Source organism: Nothoprocta perdicaria, unplaced genomic scaffold, assembly GCF_003342845.1.
Source record: "Nothoprocta perdicaria isolate Ctin4 unplaced genomic scaffold, notPer1 scaffold_26, whole genome shotgun sequence".
In the NCBI taxonomy this organism is placed as follows: Eukaryota; Metazoa; Chordata; class Aves; order Tinamiformes; family Tinamidae; genus Nothoprocta; species Nothoprocta perdicaria.
The window spans coordinates 5,953,176-5,969,989 of NW_020455488.1; the positions used below are offsets into that span (position 1 = coordinate 5,953,176).

At 46.4% G+C, this 16,814-nt stretch overlaps 1 protein-coding gene across 2 annotated transcripts in view; it reads left to right on the top strand.

Moving 5' to 3' along the window:
• The first annotated feature begins 3,077 nt into the window (after positions 1-3,077).
• PPIP5K1 (diphosphoinositol pentakisphosphate kinase 1) overlaps positions 3,078-16,814 on the top strand; it is a 45,330-nt gene continuing 31,593 nt past the window's right edge. For both annotated transcript variants that reach the window (XM_026040518.1, XM_026040519.1), the window contains exons 1-16: positions 3,078-3,217; positions 3,535-3,709; positions 6,219-6,414; positions 6,520-6,610; positions 7,653-7,738; positions 7,971-8,125; positions 9,005-9,106; positions 9,413-9,574; positions 10,590-10,711; positions 11,134-11,235; positions 11,596-11,682; positions 12,136-12,211; positions 12,717-12,826; positions 13,854-13,939; positions 14,360-14,488; positions 16,023-16,144. In XM_026040518.1, coding sequence (XP_025896303.1) covers positions 3,563-3,709; positions 6,219-6,414; positions 6,520-6,610; positions 7,653-7,738; positions 7,971-8,125; positions 9,005-9,106; positions 9,413-9,574; positions 10,590-10,711; positions 11,134-11,235; positions 11,596-11,682; positions 12,136-12,211; positions 12,717-12,826; positions 13,854-13,939; positions 14,360-14,488; positions 16,023-16,144 — 1,773 coding nt within the window. In that variant the 5' untranslated portion in view covers positions 3,078-3,217; positions 3,535-3,562. The remainder of the gene's footprint in view (positions 3,218-3,534; positions 3,710-6,218; positions 6,415-6,519; positions 6,611-7,652; positions 7,739-7,970; positions 8,126-9,004; positions 9,107-9,412; positions 9,575-10,589; positions 10,712-11,133; positions 11,236-11,595; positions 11,683-12,135; positions 12,212-12,716; positions 12,827-13,853; positions 13,940-14,359; positions 14,489-16,022; positions 16,145-16,814) is intronic.

Here is a 16,814-nt window from a genome sequence, read left to right on the forward strand (position 1 = left end):
GGCCCGGTGCCCGTCCCGCCGCGGCCTGCCCGGGGCTGCAGCCGCTGCTCGCGCCGGCGCCTCGCGGGGCCCCCCGGCTTGGCCAGGCTCGGCCGCGCCGCCTCCAGCGGGGGGAGCCGCAGCCCGTGTTGGCCGCACAGAGCGAGCGCTCCCGGTGCCGGCTCCGTCCCGGTGTGTGAGGGAGCGGGGCAAGCAGGGGGCAGGGGACTGACCGGGGTTCCTCTGGAAGGGCGACTAGAGGTGACCGCTTTGGAGCGCTGCTGCTTCCACGGCTGCAGTTTCTGCGCTTGCAAAGCCGAGTGAGCCAACGTATTGGTCCTCCTAAAATTAAAGGTGTRCTTGCTTAAGCCTGTTTCTGTTATTTCCCATTTTAAAAAAGAGAAAAWTCTTTCATGCTTCAGTTCATTACTAACTAAATAAGAGCAACAATCTTGGAAAACTTGCCGCTCAAATTTCACATTTAGCAAATGAAAAAGACCCAGTCGGGTCTCACTGCTGCACCTGCTGCATGAACCATGCTGCGCTTGCTCAGGAGAGGAGCGCTAGTCCGAGAGCTCTTACTAAATCTGCCCCCCCGCTTGAGCCCTGGACATGTCTGGAGCTGCTGAGGGGCTTGGAGTCACAGAAAAGGCCTCTCCAGGAGGCAGGACTTTTCTTCTGCAATTGCACCTTCAGTATCCTGGTTTTGAACTCATTGCACTGTGCAAGTGGAGCATGGCAAACTCGTATTAATGCACTAAGTCCAAATAGCTTTTAATTATTAACTCTGCAATACTTTTTTTTTGAAACAATTTAGAGTTTATGCCACTTAGTTTTTGAGAAGAGTTTTTTTTGTTGTTGTTGCTTTTTGCATTGAAGTGTGTGGTTAACCTTTAATACAGAGTCCTTACAGAGCAGGATTACGAGTTTAGGCAAAGGTATGTCCTGATGATGCACACGTGAGATTTGTCTCTTCTGATGCAGATGGAGTTCAATAAGACCTTGCCAGCATTACTGTTTTTTTAAATACCACCCGCACATACTCACAAATACTGCAGGTGCTTGAGGAGGCTCAGAAGTGGCTGAGGCTCCGTAAGCCGATTCACCCTTGCTGCCCTTTTGCACGGCGCTGTGTGTCCCATGCAAGGGCGGCTGCACCCGATATAGGGCCTCCATCAATAGCATGGAGGAGCTTTCACTGGTCAGCACCTCGTAGTGAGAGGTTAGCAAAAGACTTGATCGTGCTCCCTTCTCTTCCAGACATTTGGTACTTCAGACTGGGGTCCATAGAATAGTGTGAACACCCTTAGCTGAGCAGCACCAGAGTGACCTGCTGGGGAACCTGTTCACCGCCTCATTTCTTGTCCTTAATGCAGGGCAAAGCTTCTGTCTCAGTTTCAGGCTGTGTCAGCAGCTAATGATTGCCGTTAGTTAATTACCTTGACCTTCACTGGGGCTGTGTAGCTGATCTCCTGCCACTTCCTCTGCACGCGGTGGGAGCGTCGGTAGCCATAAGCGCTGGGATGTTTCCTCGTGTACGTGCAGTGGGATTAGGAAGCCTGAAGGTTCCGTACTCGGAACCTTCCTTCCTAACCTTTCCTTAGCTGAGTGGTCTCCGTTTGTTTGTCTTCTCTTTGCTTTTGTGTGTGTGTCAGGACTGTGCTAATGCCCGAGTCTTTCAGAGAGTTCAGCCTGCAGTGTTAACTCAGTGCTGCTCCAGCTCAACTCTAGCTTTTTTGTATGGTATGTGGAAACAGCTGCAGAGCAGAGTAGGGGCCTTTCTTTGTGGCTAGAAATAGGAGCGTAGAGAACCTGTTGCTTTCTTAGTTCTTAGGGCAAAGGTTCTTAGAGGAGGGAGGGCAAAGGATCGGAGAGAACAGCCCCCCTCTCCTTGCCCGGTTTAGTTCAGGAAATCGCCAACCCGCAAGCAGGCAGGGCTTGCTGAGGTCTCGCTCTGTGCCCACGAGCTGAGCCTGGCAAACAAGACGGCTCCCGAATAACTTGGGAATCCTGCTCTTGTCCTTGTGTTGTAGGGCAGGGTTATACAGAGCACAGTGACTACTGCCGGTGCGGCCCGGTCCCCGGCACCGTCCTGGCCCCGCAGAGAGCACTGGTGGTGAATGGCAGCTCTGGTCCCTGCTGCGTTAGCGGCTCCTCTCCTCGGACGAGCGCCCGGCTCTGAGTGCAGCAGATCTCCGAGCCAGCCAGCAGAGCAGCCGCAGGATCGTCCTGGCTACAGCACGAGCCAAGGTTGGTCTCTGGTTGCGTCACGCGGCTGCGGGCTCCTGGGGCTGTGATCTGTTAACTTACCTGCTGCGGGATGTAGCGCCCGTTTGTGTGTTGGGTGCCTCTCTGCTTCACCGCTCTCCCTGGGCACGAGCCCGTTAAATCTCCTGTCCTTCCCGAGAACGGGCGCAGCCTTCTGCATGGAGACCTGCTTTGGTCTTACACTTATTTCCAGAGGGATTGCACAGCCAGCTGGGTTGCTGAGTGTTTGATTCTTTTGCTTTTCCCACCCTGCTCAAGTAGATTAAATCAACCTCTCTTTCTGTCCTCTGTGAGGGGATTCTCCTCCTGTGAAACGGTGCTGCCAGCGGGCAGGTGCTGCTCGGGCCGTCTCCTGTGCTCTGAGGAGCTGGCAGAGATGGTGGGGAGGTGGTGGAGCTTTGCACAGGCGTGCCCTGGCCGCAGGGGACGCCTGCTCCACACCAGGAGATGCAGCAGCTGCCAGGCTGAGCAACGCTGGAAACCTTCTAAGAGCATAGGAAGCAGCATAATGGGCTTTGTTCACTCTTAGCAAGTGCTTAATAACATCAGGTGTTTGCAAAGTCATAGGTGGCAGTGCAAGATGCACTCCTTTCCTGGTGTGTATATGTAAAGTATAGTTTATATCTTAATAATTCATGCTCACACAGTAAATAAGAAATAGTTTGCAAACCCCAACCCCTCTGTAGTCCTAACTATTGCTGTTGCTTTCTCCATTTCTTCTTTCCTTATCTAAGAGTTGTCACTTCTCTTTGTTCCCCCAAACTCACATGCCTCTCAAATTAGTCTTTCTGTTATTTTAGGTCTTCTTGAGCTAAGGGAATGAAAATTGGGGATTGGAAATTCACCTTTGTTCTCCTAAGCTTCATTCTAACTTTTGGAGTCACAACTGAAGTCTTTGGGTGTGCGAGGCCACAAGTGTATCCGCTGTCCTGGTCAGCAATTTAGACAACGGATTGGAGCATGCATCATTGTAAGGTTTAAATTATTTCAGCACTAGAGGTGACACTGTCCCTTTCCCACTTGCCAATGGGTTAGTTGTGCAGTGGGGCAGCCTTTCTAAAGCGGTCTTGTACCCCCTGCTGCCTCAAGAGTTTCTTCTGCCCCACTTCTGCCTAAAGGCTTCCCTCCCCTCGCCTTGCTTCCCACTTGGGTGCAGGGCTGCCTGTCCCTACTTCCTCCCACCACATTGGTGCCCGGCGTGCCCATCCCGCCCTCCTCCTGGTCCTGGCAGCGCCTGGCTCGCTTGTGTCAGCAGATCTTCCTCACCTTTGTGTGTTGTGATTCCAGAGCGGGATGATTGGTCACCAAGGCTGCAATGTCGTCCTTGACGACCTCCAGTGAGGGAGAAAACTCTGCTCCCAGGTTTGTGGTCGGTTCCAGGGATGATGAGACAGACTTCCTTGGATCAAACATGAAGACAGACGAAATTGATTTCTTTGAAGATGAAGAGGAGGAGGAATCGGTAAGGAGGGCCTGTGTTCTGGGCTGAAGCGTGCAGAATTCCTGAGTCGGAGCTGATTTTGAGTGGCTGCTGTGGAGACCACAGGCAGTTGGGACCTAAGGGACTCGGCACCAGGCCGCATGGTGCTTGGTGGGGTGATGGGGGTGTGCTGCATTGTCCTGCTGCCAGGTGCGACAGCAGGCAACTCTGTCCTGGCAATTTAAGCCTAAATCTCTTAAGAAGCTTCCTGTTTTACTAGGGAATTTTTTAGGAAAACTATGGGAACTATGCATAGGACAAAGAAGTGTCTACAAGTTGGAAACAGTTCCTCTTTTCTGCAACCTGCAGTAGGATACAGAATTACCCCCAGCTTCCATCTGCCTTTGGCCCTTATTAAGTCACTCTTGTCATCCCCCAAATGGCCTTTTCTAAGGGCACGTGTTTTTAAGGTCCTTCTGTTCACTGAGGTTCTCTTGCCTCTTGGCGGGCTGAGTGGACCACGGCTCATGCTAAGCTGTCCTGGAATCAGCTTAGGATAGTATGTTGTGGCCTTGCTGAACTTTGATCTGCTGTTTTCCTGACTTTATTGTTTGGTAGGTGATGCAGCCTGTGAGGGCCAGTGCGGGTGTATCCTGTAGCACAGGTGGCAAATGTCATGGGCAGTGTGCGCTGACCTCCTCTTTAAGGGTGGTGAAGTCAGTCTCTAAAGATAGAGCAAAGGAAACAGTGAATAGCTGGGACTTGTCGCTGCAAGACCTGCAGGCCAGGGCGCTGCAGTGGAGCTGAGAAACTCTTGACTTTCTGTTGCTAATTGTTTTAAGTTTAGGGTAGAGGGAAGTTTTGTTTGTTTGTTTTTGGAATGGCTTGAGCAAATTATTCCAGAGTGAAGTGGAACGTGCTACAGTTTGCTCCCGAGGAAATCAACTGTCCATCTCAGAGAAATTCTGTTTGGTGCCTTTGGCAGTTTACAAGTCCCATTCCCTCCTCTCTGGGTGCGAGGAGCTACTTTTCCCCCATGTGGAAACCTTGCAGTGCTGCCTCTTCCAATACAGAATTCCAAATAGAAAGTTCATCAAGGATGAAATATATCCACAGTCCATGGGAATCCACCTTTAGGAAGAATCCAGTGATATTGTATTGACGCTTCAGTGACTGGAGTGGCTGCTATTTGTTCCATTTTTTAGCTGGTTGACACTGCTTTTTAAATTCTTTTCCTTTCCCGTCATGCTCAGTTCTTTCCCTTTAAATTGTGACTTGTAAGAGAAAGAGCAACTACTTTTCAAAGAAATGTCGGATTGGAAAACTATCCAGGACTGCTGGAGCCAATCAGTCTAGCTGAGAACTGAGGAAGGGCAGCTAAGAAGCAGTGAGAGCAGGACAAGCTTAGGAGAAGGAGCAAAGCCTGGAATCTGCCGCTTTTCTGTTTGGAATTGTCTGCTTTTTGGTGGTGTGCCGTGTTCTGCACATGCAGCTTGCAGCAGCCCTGCTCCTGCTTGCATGCATTGCTGGGCCACGTGGCAGCGCGGCTCTTACTCACATGGCCACTGTGCTCTTGCGTCTCCACTGCAGGTGTGTTACTGACCTAGGAGCTGAATGGGCTCCCTTCAGAAATATGCAGTGTTGTGTATCTTGATGCTCGATAAAGAGCTATGTATCAGATGTGGCAAAGGAATTGGAAGGCCTTAGTCTTCCTAGATACTCTTTTTACTGTAGAATCTGAACCCTTGGCTTTGGGGAGTTGGTGCAGAAACTCCAGAAGTCCCAGTTTACAGCCTGCAGCCACCACTCTGCGTCTTGTACATCTGCAGTACCGTGTTTATCACTTTAGATGACCTCGCTGGGTTTAGTCTTCCTTGGGCTGGAATTAATCTTATTGAAATTAATTATTGAAAACATCAGTAGGAATTTAAAAAGTCAATTTTTGAAAATCTACCACAGACCCTAACCAGTTTCTCGTCTACAGTTAGCAGTGCTTTCTAAATGCATATCTTTTTTTCTGTACTTATTTAACTTCCTCCCACCAGATCTTGCTGTACCTTTGTCTGGTAGATTGGTGCGTCCTTGGTACTGATTTGCTTCTACTTGTAGCTGTCACTTTCTCCTTTTTTTTTTTTTTTCCTCAGATGAGACAAACAGATTAAGTTCCTGGAGTCTTTTGCTATACAGCATATGTGGCTCTTTTTGGAGCCTTCCTAATTCTATCAATGGTCTGTGTGACCAACAAGAGTACAGGATTTGAGACACTGCTGCTTTTTTCTTTCTGACCTAGCATTAGTGCCCAGAAATAAGTGGAGATATATATTACCTTGAAAACAAGCAGTTGTCTGGGGATGTTTCTTTACAAAATCTGCCAGTGAAATGTAGTGGGAACTGGAAGTGTCTATGGATTTGAATCTAGCAAGACCTGGGAGTGCATGTGGTTAGAAGAAAATCTCTGCTTTGTTCCCAAGTGTTGTATTTCTATGTTGTTACAGTTTGAATCCAGTAAAGTACCTGACGCTTTGCTAAACTGCCTCATGTCTTCCCTTAGCCGCCTGAACGGCAGATTGTGGTTGGAATATGTGCCATGACCAAAAAGTCCAAGTCAAAGCCCATGACGCAGATTCTGGAACGTCTGTGCAAGTTTGAGTACATCACAGTGGTGATTATGGGGGAAGATGTTATTCTGAATGAACCAGTGGAGAACTGGCCCTCTTGCGACTGCCTTATCTCCTTCCACTCCAAAGGTAAAAGTCTGCACACAGGCTGTATCCTGCCTGAGATCTGGACAAGGGAGTTTCCATTCATCTTTTTCTTTTTTCCCTCCCTACCCCTGCTACCCTGCATTTCAGGATTCCCACTGGATAAAGCAGTTGCTTATGCCAAGTTGTGCAGGCCGTTTTTGATTAATGACCTTGATATGCAGTACTACATCCAGGACAGGTAGGTATCTGGGATCCTGTAAAGCCCCTTCCCTCTTCAGCTGATTCCCCTGCTCGGCAAGCTGTGCAAGCTTCATCTCCCTGGCTGAAAGCAAGCAAGGGACTGCGGGGACACGACACTTTGGTGGTGGATTTGAGAGGTTGTTTCCCCCTGGCATGAGGGAGATAGGTTTCAAGGTGAAACCATTGAGACATGGTATATTTTATCTTCTAGTGAATATGCACTGTAAGGAAAGGTGGAATGAATTAGAAGAGGACATGATATTACAGGATGAGACTGGTGTCACTAAAACAAAAAGACTGGTCTCTGAAGTAGAGAACCAAGTAGTGGGATGACATTCTGGGGCAGAAATTGGGAGCAACAAGGCCATTCTGAAGAGGGAATATAGGAGGGCATATATCCCTCCCTTGAAGAAAATGTGTTTGTAATTCAAGAGGTTTTTCAGTCAGCTCTTTGCGAGTTAAGTTGATGAATTAAGTCAGTCAGAAATCAAATGCCAACTTAGAAGCATGTACTTCAGTTCATGTGGTCAGAGTGCTTTGATTACAGATGAGTAGTGTTAATATCAGACACTAAAATTCGCACATACTTTTGGATTGTGGGCAGCATTCCTGTGGATACTGGTAGGCACTGTACATTCTCAAATAAGAGAAATGCGTATTCCCATTGACATTAAGTCAAAGTAAGGCTTGATTGGAGGGTAGGGTGTGACAGCCCCATTGTAGGGGGACTCATCTGGGTAGTGGGCATTTGCTGGATATGTTGCTGTGAACTGGGCAGGCGCTGGCAAACAGGCATGTCGGTGTAGGCCAGGCAGAGGTCTAATCTGTGATGCTCCCATATGGAGTCGGGATGAGGCATGTCCTGCAGCTTGTAGGTCTTGTCTGGAGAATGTGTGCTGACAAGTGTTTGCACTCTCTCAATACTTTCTTGCGTTCGTTTGACTTTATTTTTCATCGGTGAAAACAAAGCCTTTCCTTTGATGTGTACTGAGGATCTTCCAGACTCTTATGTTGATCCTGACTGTTTTTGTCCTCTGCAGACGGGAAGTGTATCGGATTCTTCAAGAAGAGGGGATAGACTTGCCCCGCTATGCTGTACTCAATCGTGACCCTGACAGACCAGAAGGTAAATGCCAGGCTCTACTGAAAGCGATTTTTGCATTCTGTGCCATTTAAGATACTTTGCAGAGACCTGCATTCATAATGTGCTTGAGCAGATCTGATTCATAGGTCTGTCAATTTGATTGGACACTAATCAGAGGGTAAAATACAGAAGCTGATGACTGGTAGGGACTTAGCTCTGCAGTAGGGCTGTTTGCCCTTTGGTCAAACATACTGTTGCTGTGCTTTGTCTTCAGAATGCAACTTGGTGGAAGGAGAAGACCATGTGGAGGTAAATGGAGCTGTTTTCCCAAAGCCGTTCGTAGAGAAGCCCGTCAGTGCTGAAGACCATAATGTGTATATTTACTACCCAACGTCAGCAGGTGGGGGCAGCCAGCGTCTCTTTCGAAAGGTGAGGACTCCAGTTCTGCTATGTGGCTTCAGGAGGCAGTTTGGGGGAAGGGAGAAGGAAAGCTTTGTTTTGGGGTAGTCTGTACCTTTGTAAAACTTATAGTTAAATCCCATCTAGTTGGGAGTTGCAGGCAGACATATTCTAGTGCTGACTGCACTTCCACTATGCTCTCTTTGATCTGTCATGTTTAGTAGTCTGTAAGAACTGTCTTATATTGATCTCCACACTGTCTTTTCCAGATCAGTTTGTCAAGATGATATTTTTCTTCTATTCTTGTCCTCTAAGATACTTGCTGCGCTTCTTAGCTTAGTGTAGCTTATAAATGTAATAAATGCAATATATATTCCTATGTTCCACAGGAAGTCTATGTCTGCTCTTACTTCCTCCTCTTTACCAGTGAACCATTAATAACATGATTTTCCAGCCAATTATGCATCTGCTATTAGTAATCTTAAAACAATTGTTTCCTTAGCTTTTACATATAGGCATGTCACTAAAGACTGTATGCAAAGTCTCACTAAAAATGAAAACAATATTAGCACCTGTCTATAAGGTCTGTTGCATTGCCTTAAAAATCTATGATTTGTAATAGCTTGTTATAATTTGCTTATTAACAAAGCTCCTTATCTTCTATGTCTTTGTGATTGGAGTTCATCTACTGGTCTACAGTAACATTTTCCTCTTTAAAGCCTGGAAAAGGATATGTTTGGCGTTTGCAGTTTGGAGTCTTTTCTGTCATTCATTAGTTATTGTGCTACTATAATAGTTAGGGGTCTTGCAGATGTTAGTTCTTTAAGTTTGGAATTAAATTTACGCTATTTGTTCTTCTCTCTGAAAAAAAACAGCTGTCGTCTGTTTGTTTTTTTTCTGTGCTTTCAGATTGGCAGCCGGAGTAGCGTGTACTCCCCAGAGAGCAGTGTAAGGAAGACAGGCTCATACATTTATGAAGAATTCATGCCTACAGATGGCACAGATGTAAAGGTACGGAAAACCTGGGCAGCTGGAATTTAGGTAGTCCTACTTTACACTGCAGAATCTGAATCTCTTTTACCTTTTTTTTTTTTTAACTTGGGAGTTTCTGATTGTGCAGCTCACATTGCAAAGTGGAAGTAACACTCTGCAGGTCCTAATAAGAAGAATGTATGAGAGCTTCTAATGTTTTTTCTTTTGTTGCCTTTTTTTTTTTTTTTTCATTTGTTTTTCCTGTGTGTGCCTGCAATAGAAATTCTTTCTGGAGGCTGCAGTTAGTCTAGAGGTTATATCAGGTGTGACTATTTCTTTTCTCAGGTTTACACTGTTGGGCCAGACTATGCCCATGCAGAGGCTCGCAAATCCCCTGCTTTGGATGGGAAGGTTGAACGAGACAGTGAAGGGAAAGAAATCCGTTATCCAGTCATGCTGACTGCCATGGAGAAGTTAGTTGCCAGGAAAGTCTGTGTAGCCTTTAAGGTTTGTGTGTTTCCTCTTCTATGCAAGCACAATTCTCGTGGGGATGTCTGCGTCGGCACTCAGGCACCTGTATTAGCTTCAGTCTGTTGCCCTTATGTGTCTGCAATGTGACTGCTCTGTGCCTGGTGCCAGCTCTCTCTGCTGCTGGGTGCAGCTGGCCCTGCTGGCCCCAGCAGTTTGCTGGTCAGAGGTGCCTGGGAAGGCCGGAGGGCCTAGGGCAGATGCTGTGGCTGGTGGCCAGCTTGCATCTGAGCGTTTGATGGCCGATTCTAAGCATGCTGCTGTCCATCTGATCAGCACTGATCCCTCCTTCGCTGTTTCATTTTTGTGCACATAGCCTGGTTGGCCTTTTCTTGGCCACCTTCATTCTCTCCTTCCTTGGCTTTGGTCTGCATTTGTGTTTTGCTTATAGGTAGGTGGAGTCAGTGTGCGTGTGAGTCTTGGTGCAATTGCAGGATCTGCTCTGCTTCATCGGTAATGTCAACAGAAGCAGCATTTGGCTACTTGTTCCTGGCCCCACTGCAATCTGCATCCCGTGTAGTTGTTGCGGTACAGCTGTGGGTATAATCTGCATTACAGCCTTTTTCATGCATTGGTGGATGTCTGTGCATGCACTGCTTGATTTCTGTACTTCTGCGGTCTGATTCATGTTAGCTGAATATAGAGGCAGGAGCTCCTTTCTTATACCCTTATTGCTCTTTGAGGTAACATTAGCTTGCAGAATACAGGAATTCATATATTGGGCCCTTGATAGACCTGTGATGGTGTAAATATTCCATTAAAGGGCCTGCTGCTGGTAACTACTTCAGAATTGGTGACACAGCAGCAGGGTGTCACTGCAGCAACTACTGCAGCATCTGCCTTTGGAGACACCAGTGGAGCCGAATTGGACAGTGGAGGGGGGTCTGTGTGACAGTGCCCTGTCAGCCGTGTTTGACTCAGGCATCTGCTGTCCTGCTCGCTGTGCTTCCTCACGGTTGCTTACGAGCCCTGTGTCCTCTGTTTCCTCATGCAGCAAACTGTATGTGGGTTTGACCTCTTGCGAGCAAATGGTCACTCGTTCGTTTGTGATGTGAATGGCTTCAGTTTTGTGAAGAACTCTATGAAGTACTATGATGACTGTGCCAAAATTCTTGGGTATGTAAAATTTAAGTTTTGGTAGTGAGTAAAGGAATCTGAAACAAAATATAGTGAATTTGGAGTCCTGACCAGGATGTGTGGGAGAAGTCAGCACGTGGTTCAGATGGGGATGTTTGTTCAGCAGGGGGAGGCCTGGCTTTGGCAGGAAGAGGTTAGTTATTCCTGCCCTCAGAATTCATACCTGCATTGGGATTGGCTATGGATGCTAGGCCAGGCAGTGGGATTGGTGATGTGAGTGCCAAGTGTCTCTCTTTTGGGTGCCCTAACTAGCCCATGGTGTATTAGATGTCTCTGCAAGAAAGGTGAGGAGAAACTGTCTGTGATTCTCAAACCTTTCACCTGAACTATAGGGAAGGGGAAGGACAACTGGGAGAATAGTATTTCTTGTGAACTCTGTGCTCTGATTTCTTCTGTTTCAGAAACATAATCATGCGTGAATTAGCTCCACAGTTTCATATTCCTTGGTCCATCCCAACAGAGGCAGAAGATATTCCGATTGTCCCCACAACTTCAGGCACCATGTGAGTACTTGGGAATTTCTCAAATGGATCCCTTTGATAAGTACACGAGAGGCAAAGTGCAAGCCATGTCCAGGAGACATGCATCATGTAGCATCTGTGTTGGTTGAGACATGGAAGAGAGATATCCATGGAAAGGCCCAGTTGTCCTCAAGGAATGGGCAATAGATGGTGAATGAGTTGTAGGAGTGATGAATGCAGAGGAGCATCTTTTGAGGGAATTAACAGAAATTGTTCACGGCTTTCGGGAATTCTTTGTTTTGGGAATGAAGGATTTCTTCCTTGTTAAGGGAAGCAACAGCTAGTTTCTGGTGGTAATTCTAGTGCTTAAGGATAAACTTGAGGTGTATTTTGTTATTCCAGGATGGAACTTCGTTGTGTTATTGCAGTCATCCGACATGGAGATCGAACCCCAAAGCAGAAGATGAAGATGGAAGTTAAGCATCCGCGGTAAGTCCTAAGGCGAGAAGACACTGTGTTGATGGAAAGTGAGGAGGGCCCACCTGCTGAATCCACAAGCAGAGCAGAAGGGATGCATATGTGGGAGGCAGAGTTTTTCCATGGTTGCATTTGGGAAATGTTTTCTGCTTCGTTGAAGGCACCTTCTTTCCCCATAGAGATCCTGGCACCTTCTATACAAATGCTGGAAGAAAGAGCAAAGGTTTGTTAGGTGCTGCAAAGTGAAGTGCCTCACCAAAGGGGAGCTAGTGGCTGCTTCCTTTTCTTACCTGAGGCTGAAATCATTTGTTTTTTGGGGGGATGGTGGTTCTCAAGCATAGGGAGGAGTCTGTGGGCCTACTGGTTCTCCTTGTAGAACAGAACATGGATGCATACATAGGGGTAACAATCCATGTAGCACTGGAACAGCAGAGACTGGATCAGGATTCTTTGTTGTCTGTTCAGGTTCTTTGAATTATTTGAGAAATACGATGGATACAAGACAGGAAAGTTGAAGCTGAAGAAACCAGAGCAGCTGCAGGTAAGGGGAGCTCTCTCTGGGGTTACTCTGTGGGAGCTGCAGGTAAAACAGATCCCAATGCAAGGGAATTCTTTGGGGGCCAGGGAGGGGGTGAAAACCTTTGAAGGAGCAACAGTCCATTGCATAAATTCCCTGGATCATTGCCTACCTGCTGTGTGTGCAGCAGGGAGCAGTACAAGAACATGGTGGAGACTGCTCCTGGCTAAGACAAAGAGCCCAGAACGAGGTCAGTTCTGGCTGGTGCAGCAGCCTCTGGTGAGAGAATGCCCCAAGCTGTGCACTGGGGGAAGCTTGAGGCATCTGTTTGGTTCTGAACAGGGCTGGAATACAGACTAGAAAGCTGGAATGTGAAAGTTTGTGGTCTTGAGCTATATCTTATGAAATAGTGTCCTTAATGAGTATGTAGACCTGGTGCTGGGTGGAGCCTTCTGGAGACCCTGCAAGAGTACAGTAGTGAGTCTGAAGCAGATTTGCTGGGCGCTTGAGACCGTCTGCTTTCCAACAGGAAGTGCTGGACATTGCACGACAGCTTGTGGTGGAACTGGGAACACAGAGCAACTGTGAAATTGAGGAGAGGAAATCCAAACTGGAACAGCTGAAGAGCGTCTTGGAGATGTAAGAGTTATTGTCTTGGGACAGCACAGATTTGTCTCAAGGCTGTGGGTCTGCAAGAGATAATGAGAAAGATACAGGGAAAGGAAGTGGTGCAGAAGCAAACTTGCTGTTGTCATCTTGGCCAGCTGATTTCCTAGAGGTCAGACTCCTGCAACGCCTTTTAGCAGCTATACATGAAAGATGCCATACTGCTAACTTGTTTTCCTTGGCTTCAAAATGAACGGCAGTTCTTGTTCCAGAGGTCTTTTGATCTGTTTTTTTTTTTTTTTTTTTCCCTAAGACAACTCAAGATGAAGCTGAACATCCATGGTTGCAGGAATGGGAAACCTGTGGGGACTGCATGGATAGATTTTGATAAACTTAGAACGAATCTGGTTTTATGTGAGGTTGTTCTGGTGCCAAAATTCTAACAAAAGGCACTGTGAGAAAATGAAAAGAATGTTTGTGTCTACTTAAGTTTCATACAGCCAAAATAAAAGCTAATATGGTGGTGTTGGCACATTAGAAACAAAAGGAGAGTTTCTCAGAGCCATAGTTCACTGTGGCACTCAAGCAGTGTCTATGTTCATTATGTGGAGCACAGAAGATGATTTTTTGCCATGATTCCTTATCCTGCTCTTTCTTCTGATTAGAAGTGGAGGTGTATTTGTGTTCATATGGCTGGTAGATTTCTTTTATTGTAACTTAATTAATTCCTTTGTTAAAGATGTAGATAGAAATTATCAGCTTGATTAAAGCCCCTCTAGGATGTGACTGGACACAATGATGTCAACTGAACAGAGCAGGCAAGTAAATGAGTCTGAATTGTTGGGGGAGGAGAAGACTGGACTTTTTAATTTAATTTTGATTTTTTTGTATGTTGCGTTGCCTCACGGATGCTTATGTGGGTCAAGTTTATGTCCCTTGGCAGTGGTGCTGCTGGAGGAAGTCAGTGCCTGTATTTCTGTTTTGTTGTTGTGAGATCTGGGAAGGGATGAGTGGAATTAATTTGATTTTGTCCTTTCCCTCACCTCCTGCCTTATGACAGGTACGGACATTTTTCTGGCATTAACCGTAAGGTGCAGTTGACCTATCTGCCCCATGGACATCCAAAAGCTACAAGTGAAGATGAAGGTAAAGAAACTTTATGTTGCTCTCATGTTGTTAAAGCCTACTGTTCAGGAGTATGCAAGTATCCCACCTACACAGACCTCCGGAGATGAAAGGAGAATTATTGACCCATGTCTTTACTACCATAGGAAAGGCTAGAGAGATACACAGTGTACTAATGTGCTAATACATTTTAGTTGGTGCCACAAGGTTTATGCTTCTGATTTCATGAATGTCAGCTTGTGAATACAGATAGAGCTCCTACAGCTTTACAGTATAGACTCTTATTTTGGTACTTGCTGAAGCCACAGAAAAGGCCAGATTTGGTTCCTGTAGGCTAGCATTGAGAATGCCCTGCAAGTGCTCTGATGGTTTGCCCACCCGTGGACCTCCCCGAAGCTCTTCTTTTGAGATCTGCCATAGTGAGTACGTTTTGCCTCCTAGAAGCCCGCAGAGAGTCTTCCCCATCTCTTCTCCTCGTGCTGAAGTGGGGTGGAGAACTGACACCAGCAGGAAGGGTCCAAGCAGAAGAACTGGGGCGAGCCTTCCGCTGTATGTACCCTGGTGGCCAAGGTAAGCTCTTTGAAGGCATCCCATGTGTGACTGCACCAGAATGCCCAGCCGAGTTGACTAGTCACCAGCACATACAGGGATGTTCAGACTTCCTGTGGACTGTTTGCAACCTGTGTAACCYGGGGCTCATTCTGTTCTTTTGAACAAAACTGACAAATATTTAAAGTGGACTTTACACTTAAAAAGCCCTAAGCTTGCTAGATGTCTGAATCTGCTGAGGTTAAGCATTAGCATGTCTTGAAACGTAATAGCATTCTTTCAACTAATGTTCCAGTATGATAAATAGAGGAGCCATCTAAGAAAATGGCATTTTTTCATGCAGCCAAATGCAAAAGTTACATATTGATTAGCAAGGAATTTAGGTCAGATGTAGAGAACAGTAGAAATCGTCTTGGAACAGAGATAGTTCTGTCGTGAGATAGGGGAATGGAGAGAACATCTTTATATTTTCTCTCCCATGATTATGTGACTGACTGTGTAAAGCATCTAGAATGCATATAGATCAGCAAGAGACCTATCTGCAGAGCTGTGGTGAAGCCTGGTGAAGCGTAGTGCTGTTACTGCTGGGCCCTGACATGCTGCCTATGGCAATTCTGAACACTGTTCCATGTCCACTGAGCACTGAGGTGCTGCACTCTTGCCTACAGAAGGGCTAGGATGGAGCATATTCAGAGGGACTGAAGGCCACTTGTACCGTGGATTTGAAGGGTTTATTATTATTATTATTATTTCATCAGGCAGTCAGTCCTTCATGCAGAGGGAGGGATCTTACTTTACAATGACAAGCTGCATTACAGTTCCTGGATAGTAGCTGGTACGGGGCTGCTTTGTCAGATGTACAGCTGACTTCTGCCTGTTCTCCTTCACGTTTCTTGGAGCTGAGCTGAGTGCTGGGAGCTGTTATTCCATATGCCTATGCACTGTGGCTGGCTACTRTGCAAGCTCATCATGGGATCCCAGGCAGTAACAAATTAGTCACTGCTGTTCTGTCTTTGGAAGGCCAGACTCAAAGCTGTGTGAGTTGTCTTCTCCCATTACTGTTCTGTATTCTGGTTAACTTGACAGTCACAAACAAAAGAATATTCCATGCCATAAGATAACTGCAGCTCTATTGGGGGTCTGTTTTGGATACCAGACTCCTACTGAACGACTGTGAGTACAGGTCTGATGGCAGCACACCTGCTTTTGCCCAGAGAACGAGAAGAAGGAAAGAGTGCTTAATGGCAGCCTTATTCTCACAAGCAGGTTCAAGCTAGCAGAATAGTTATTGCCTGTTGGGAGAGAGTTCTTGCAGAATTTAGGTAGCATCAGACCTTGACTGGTGGATTTGGGCTCTTTTCAGAAATAAACTTTCCTAACTTTACTGAGTTTCAACCTTAATGTATTAGCTAGAACCATCTCTCTTGAAGCAGCCTAAAGGCTGATTATGAAAGTGATATGGCTTTGATACTACAGGAAGATTTGTTTTCCAAAGGAATGGGGTTTTCTGGTTGTTTTGCAGGTGTCAGAAGACTTGTAATGTTTTCTCTTATAGGTGATTATGCTGGTTTCCCTGGATGTGGCCTGCTTAGGCTGCACAGCACCTACCGTCATGATCTCAAGATCTATGCTTCTGATGAGGGACGAGTTCAGATGACAGCAGCAGCTTTCGCAAAGGTCCTTCCTCTCTTTTGGGCATCTCCTGGTTCTGTTATATAAAGCTTAAAATATGCTGGTTCTAAAGGAAGATTTCCAGTGATGAATGAACTGATCTAAGAGTTTTCTCCTCTGCGGTGGCATGGTGGGGCGGTTTGCTATAGAGCAGAGTATTGTAGCGCTGTATACATGTCACCCTTGGGATTATGCCCAGTATAGGAATCTGATAGGTGAATAAGTTATTTATGGAGTATTGCTTGGGTGTTTGTTGCAGCATAATTTATATTAATAAGTACTCAGTTTCTACACAATAAGAACATCTTTGGTGACAGTTCAACTTAAGGGGTTATTCTCTGGATTTGGATGTAAAAAGGGAATTAAACGTCTGCAGCATCGTGTGAGCAGTGGAAGGAGGGGTTTGTTTGCAGTTAAAGCTTGAGCCAAGGAGAATCCTTTAGTGACCTTGCTTGCTGTTCTTCAGAGCCTCTAATGTGTCAGTGTTTTCTAGCAAGCTAAGTTGTCTGTACAGAGATGGCTGAATAAAGCTGGGGCTGCTGCAGACAAACCTGTTGTTTGGTTTAGAGTAGTTCTAGGAGCATGTGAGACTCATGCTGACCAAGTGTTCTTGCTGTAAGCTACCCTTCAAGAGCAGTTGGGATTTCACTCAAGTGAAAGGCCAAGCCTGAAAGCT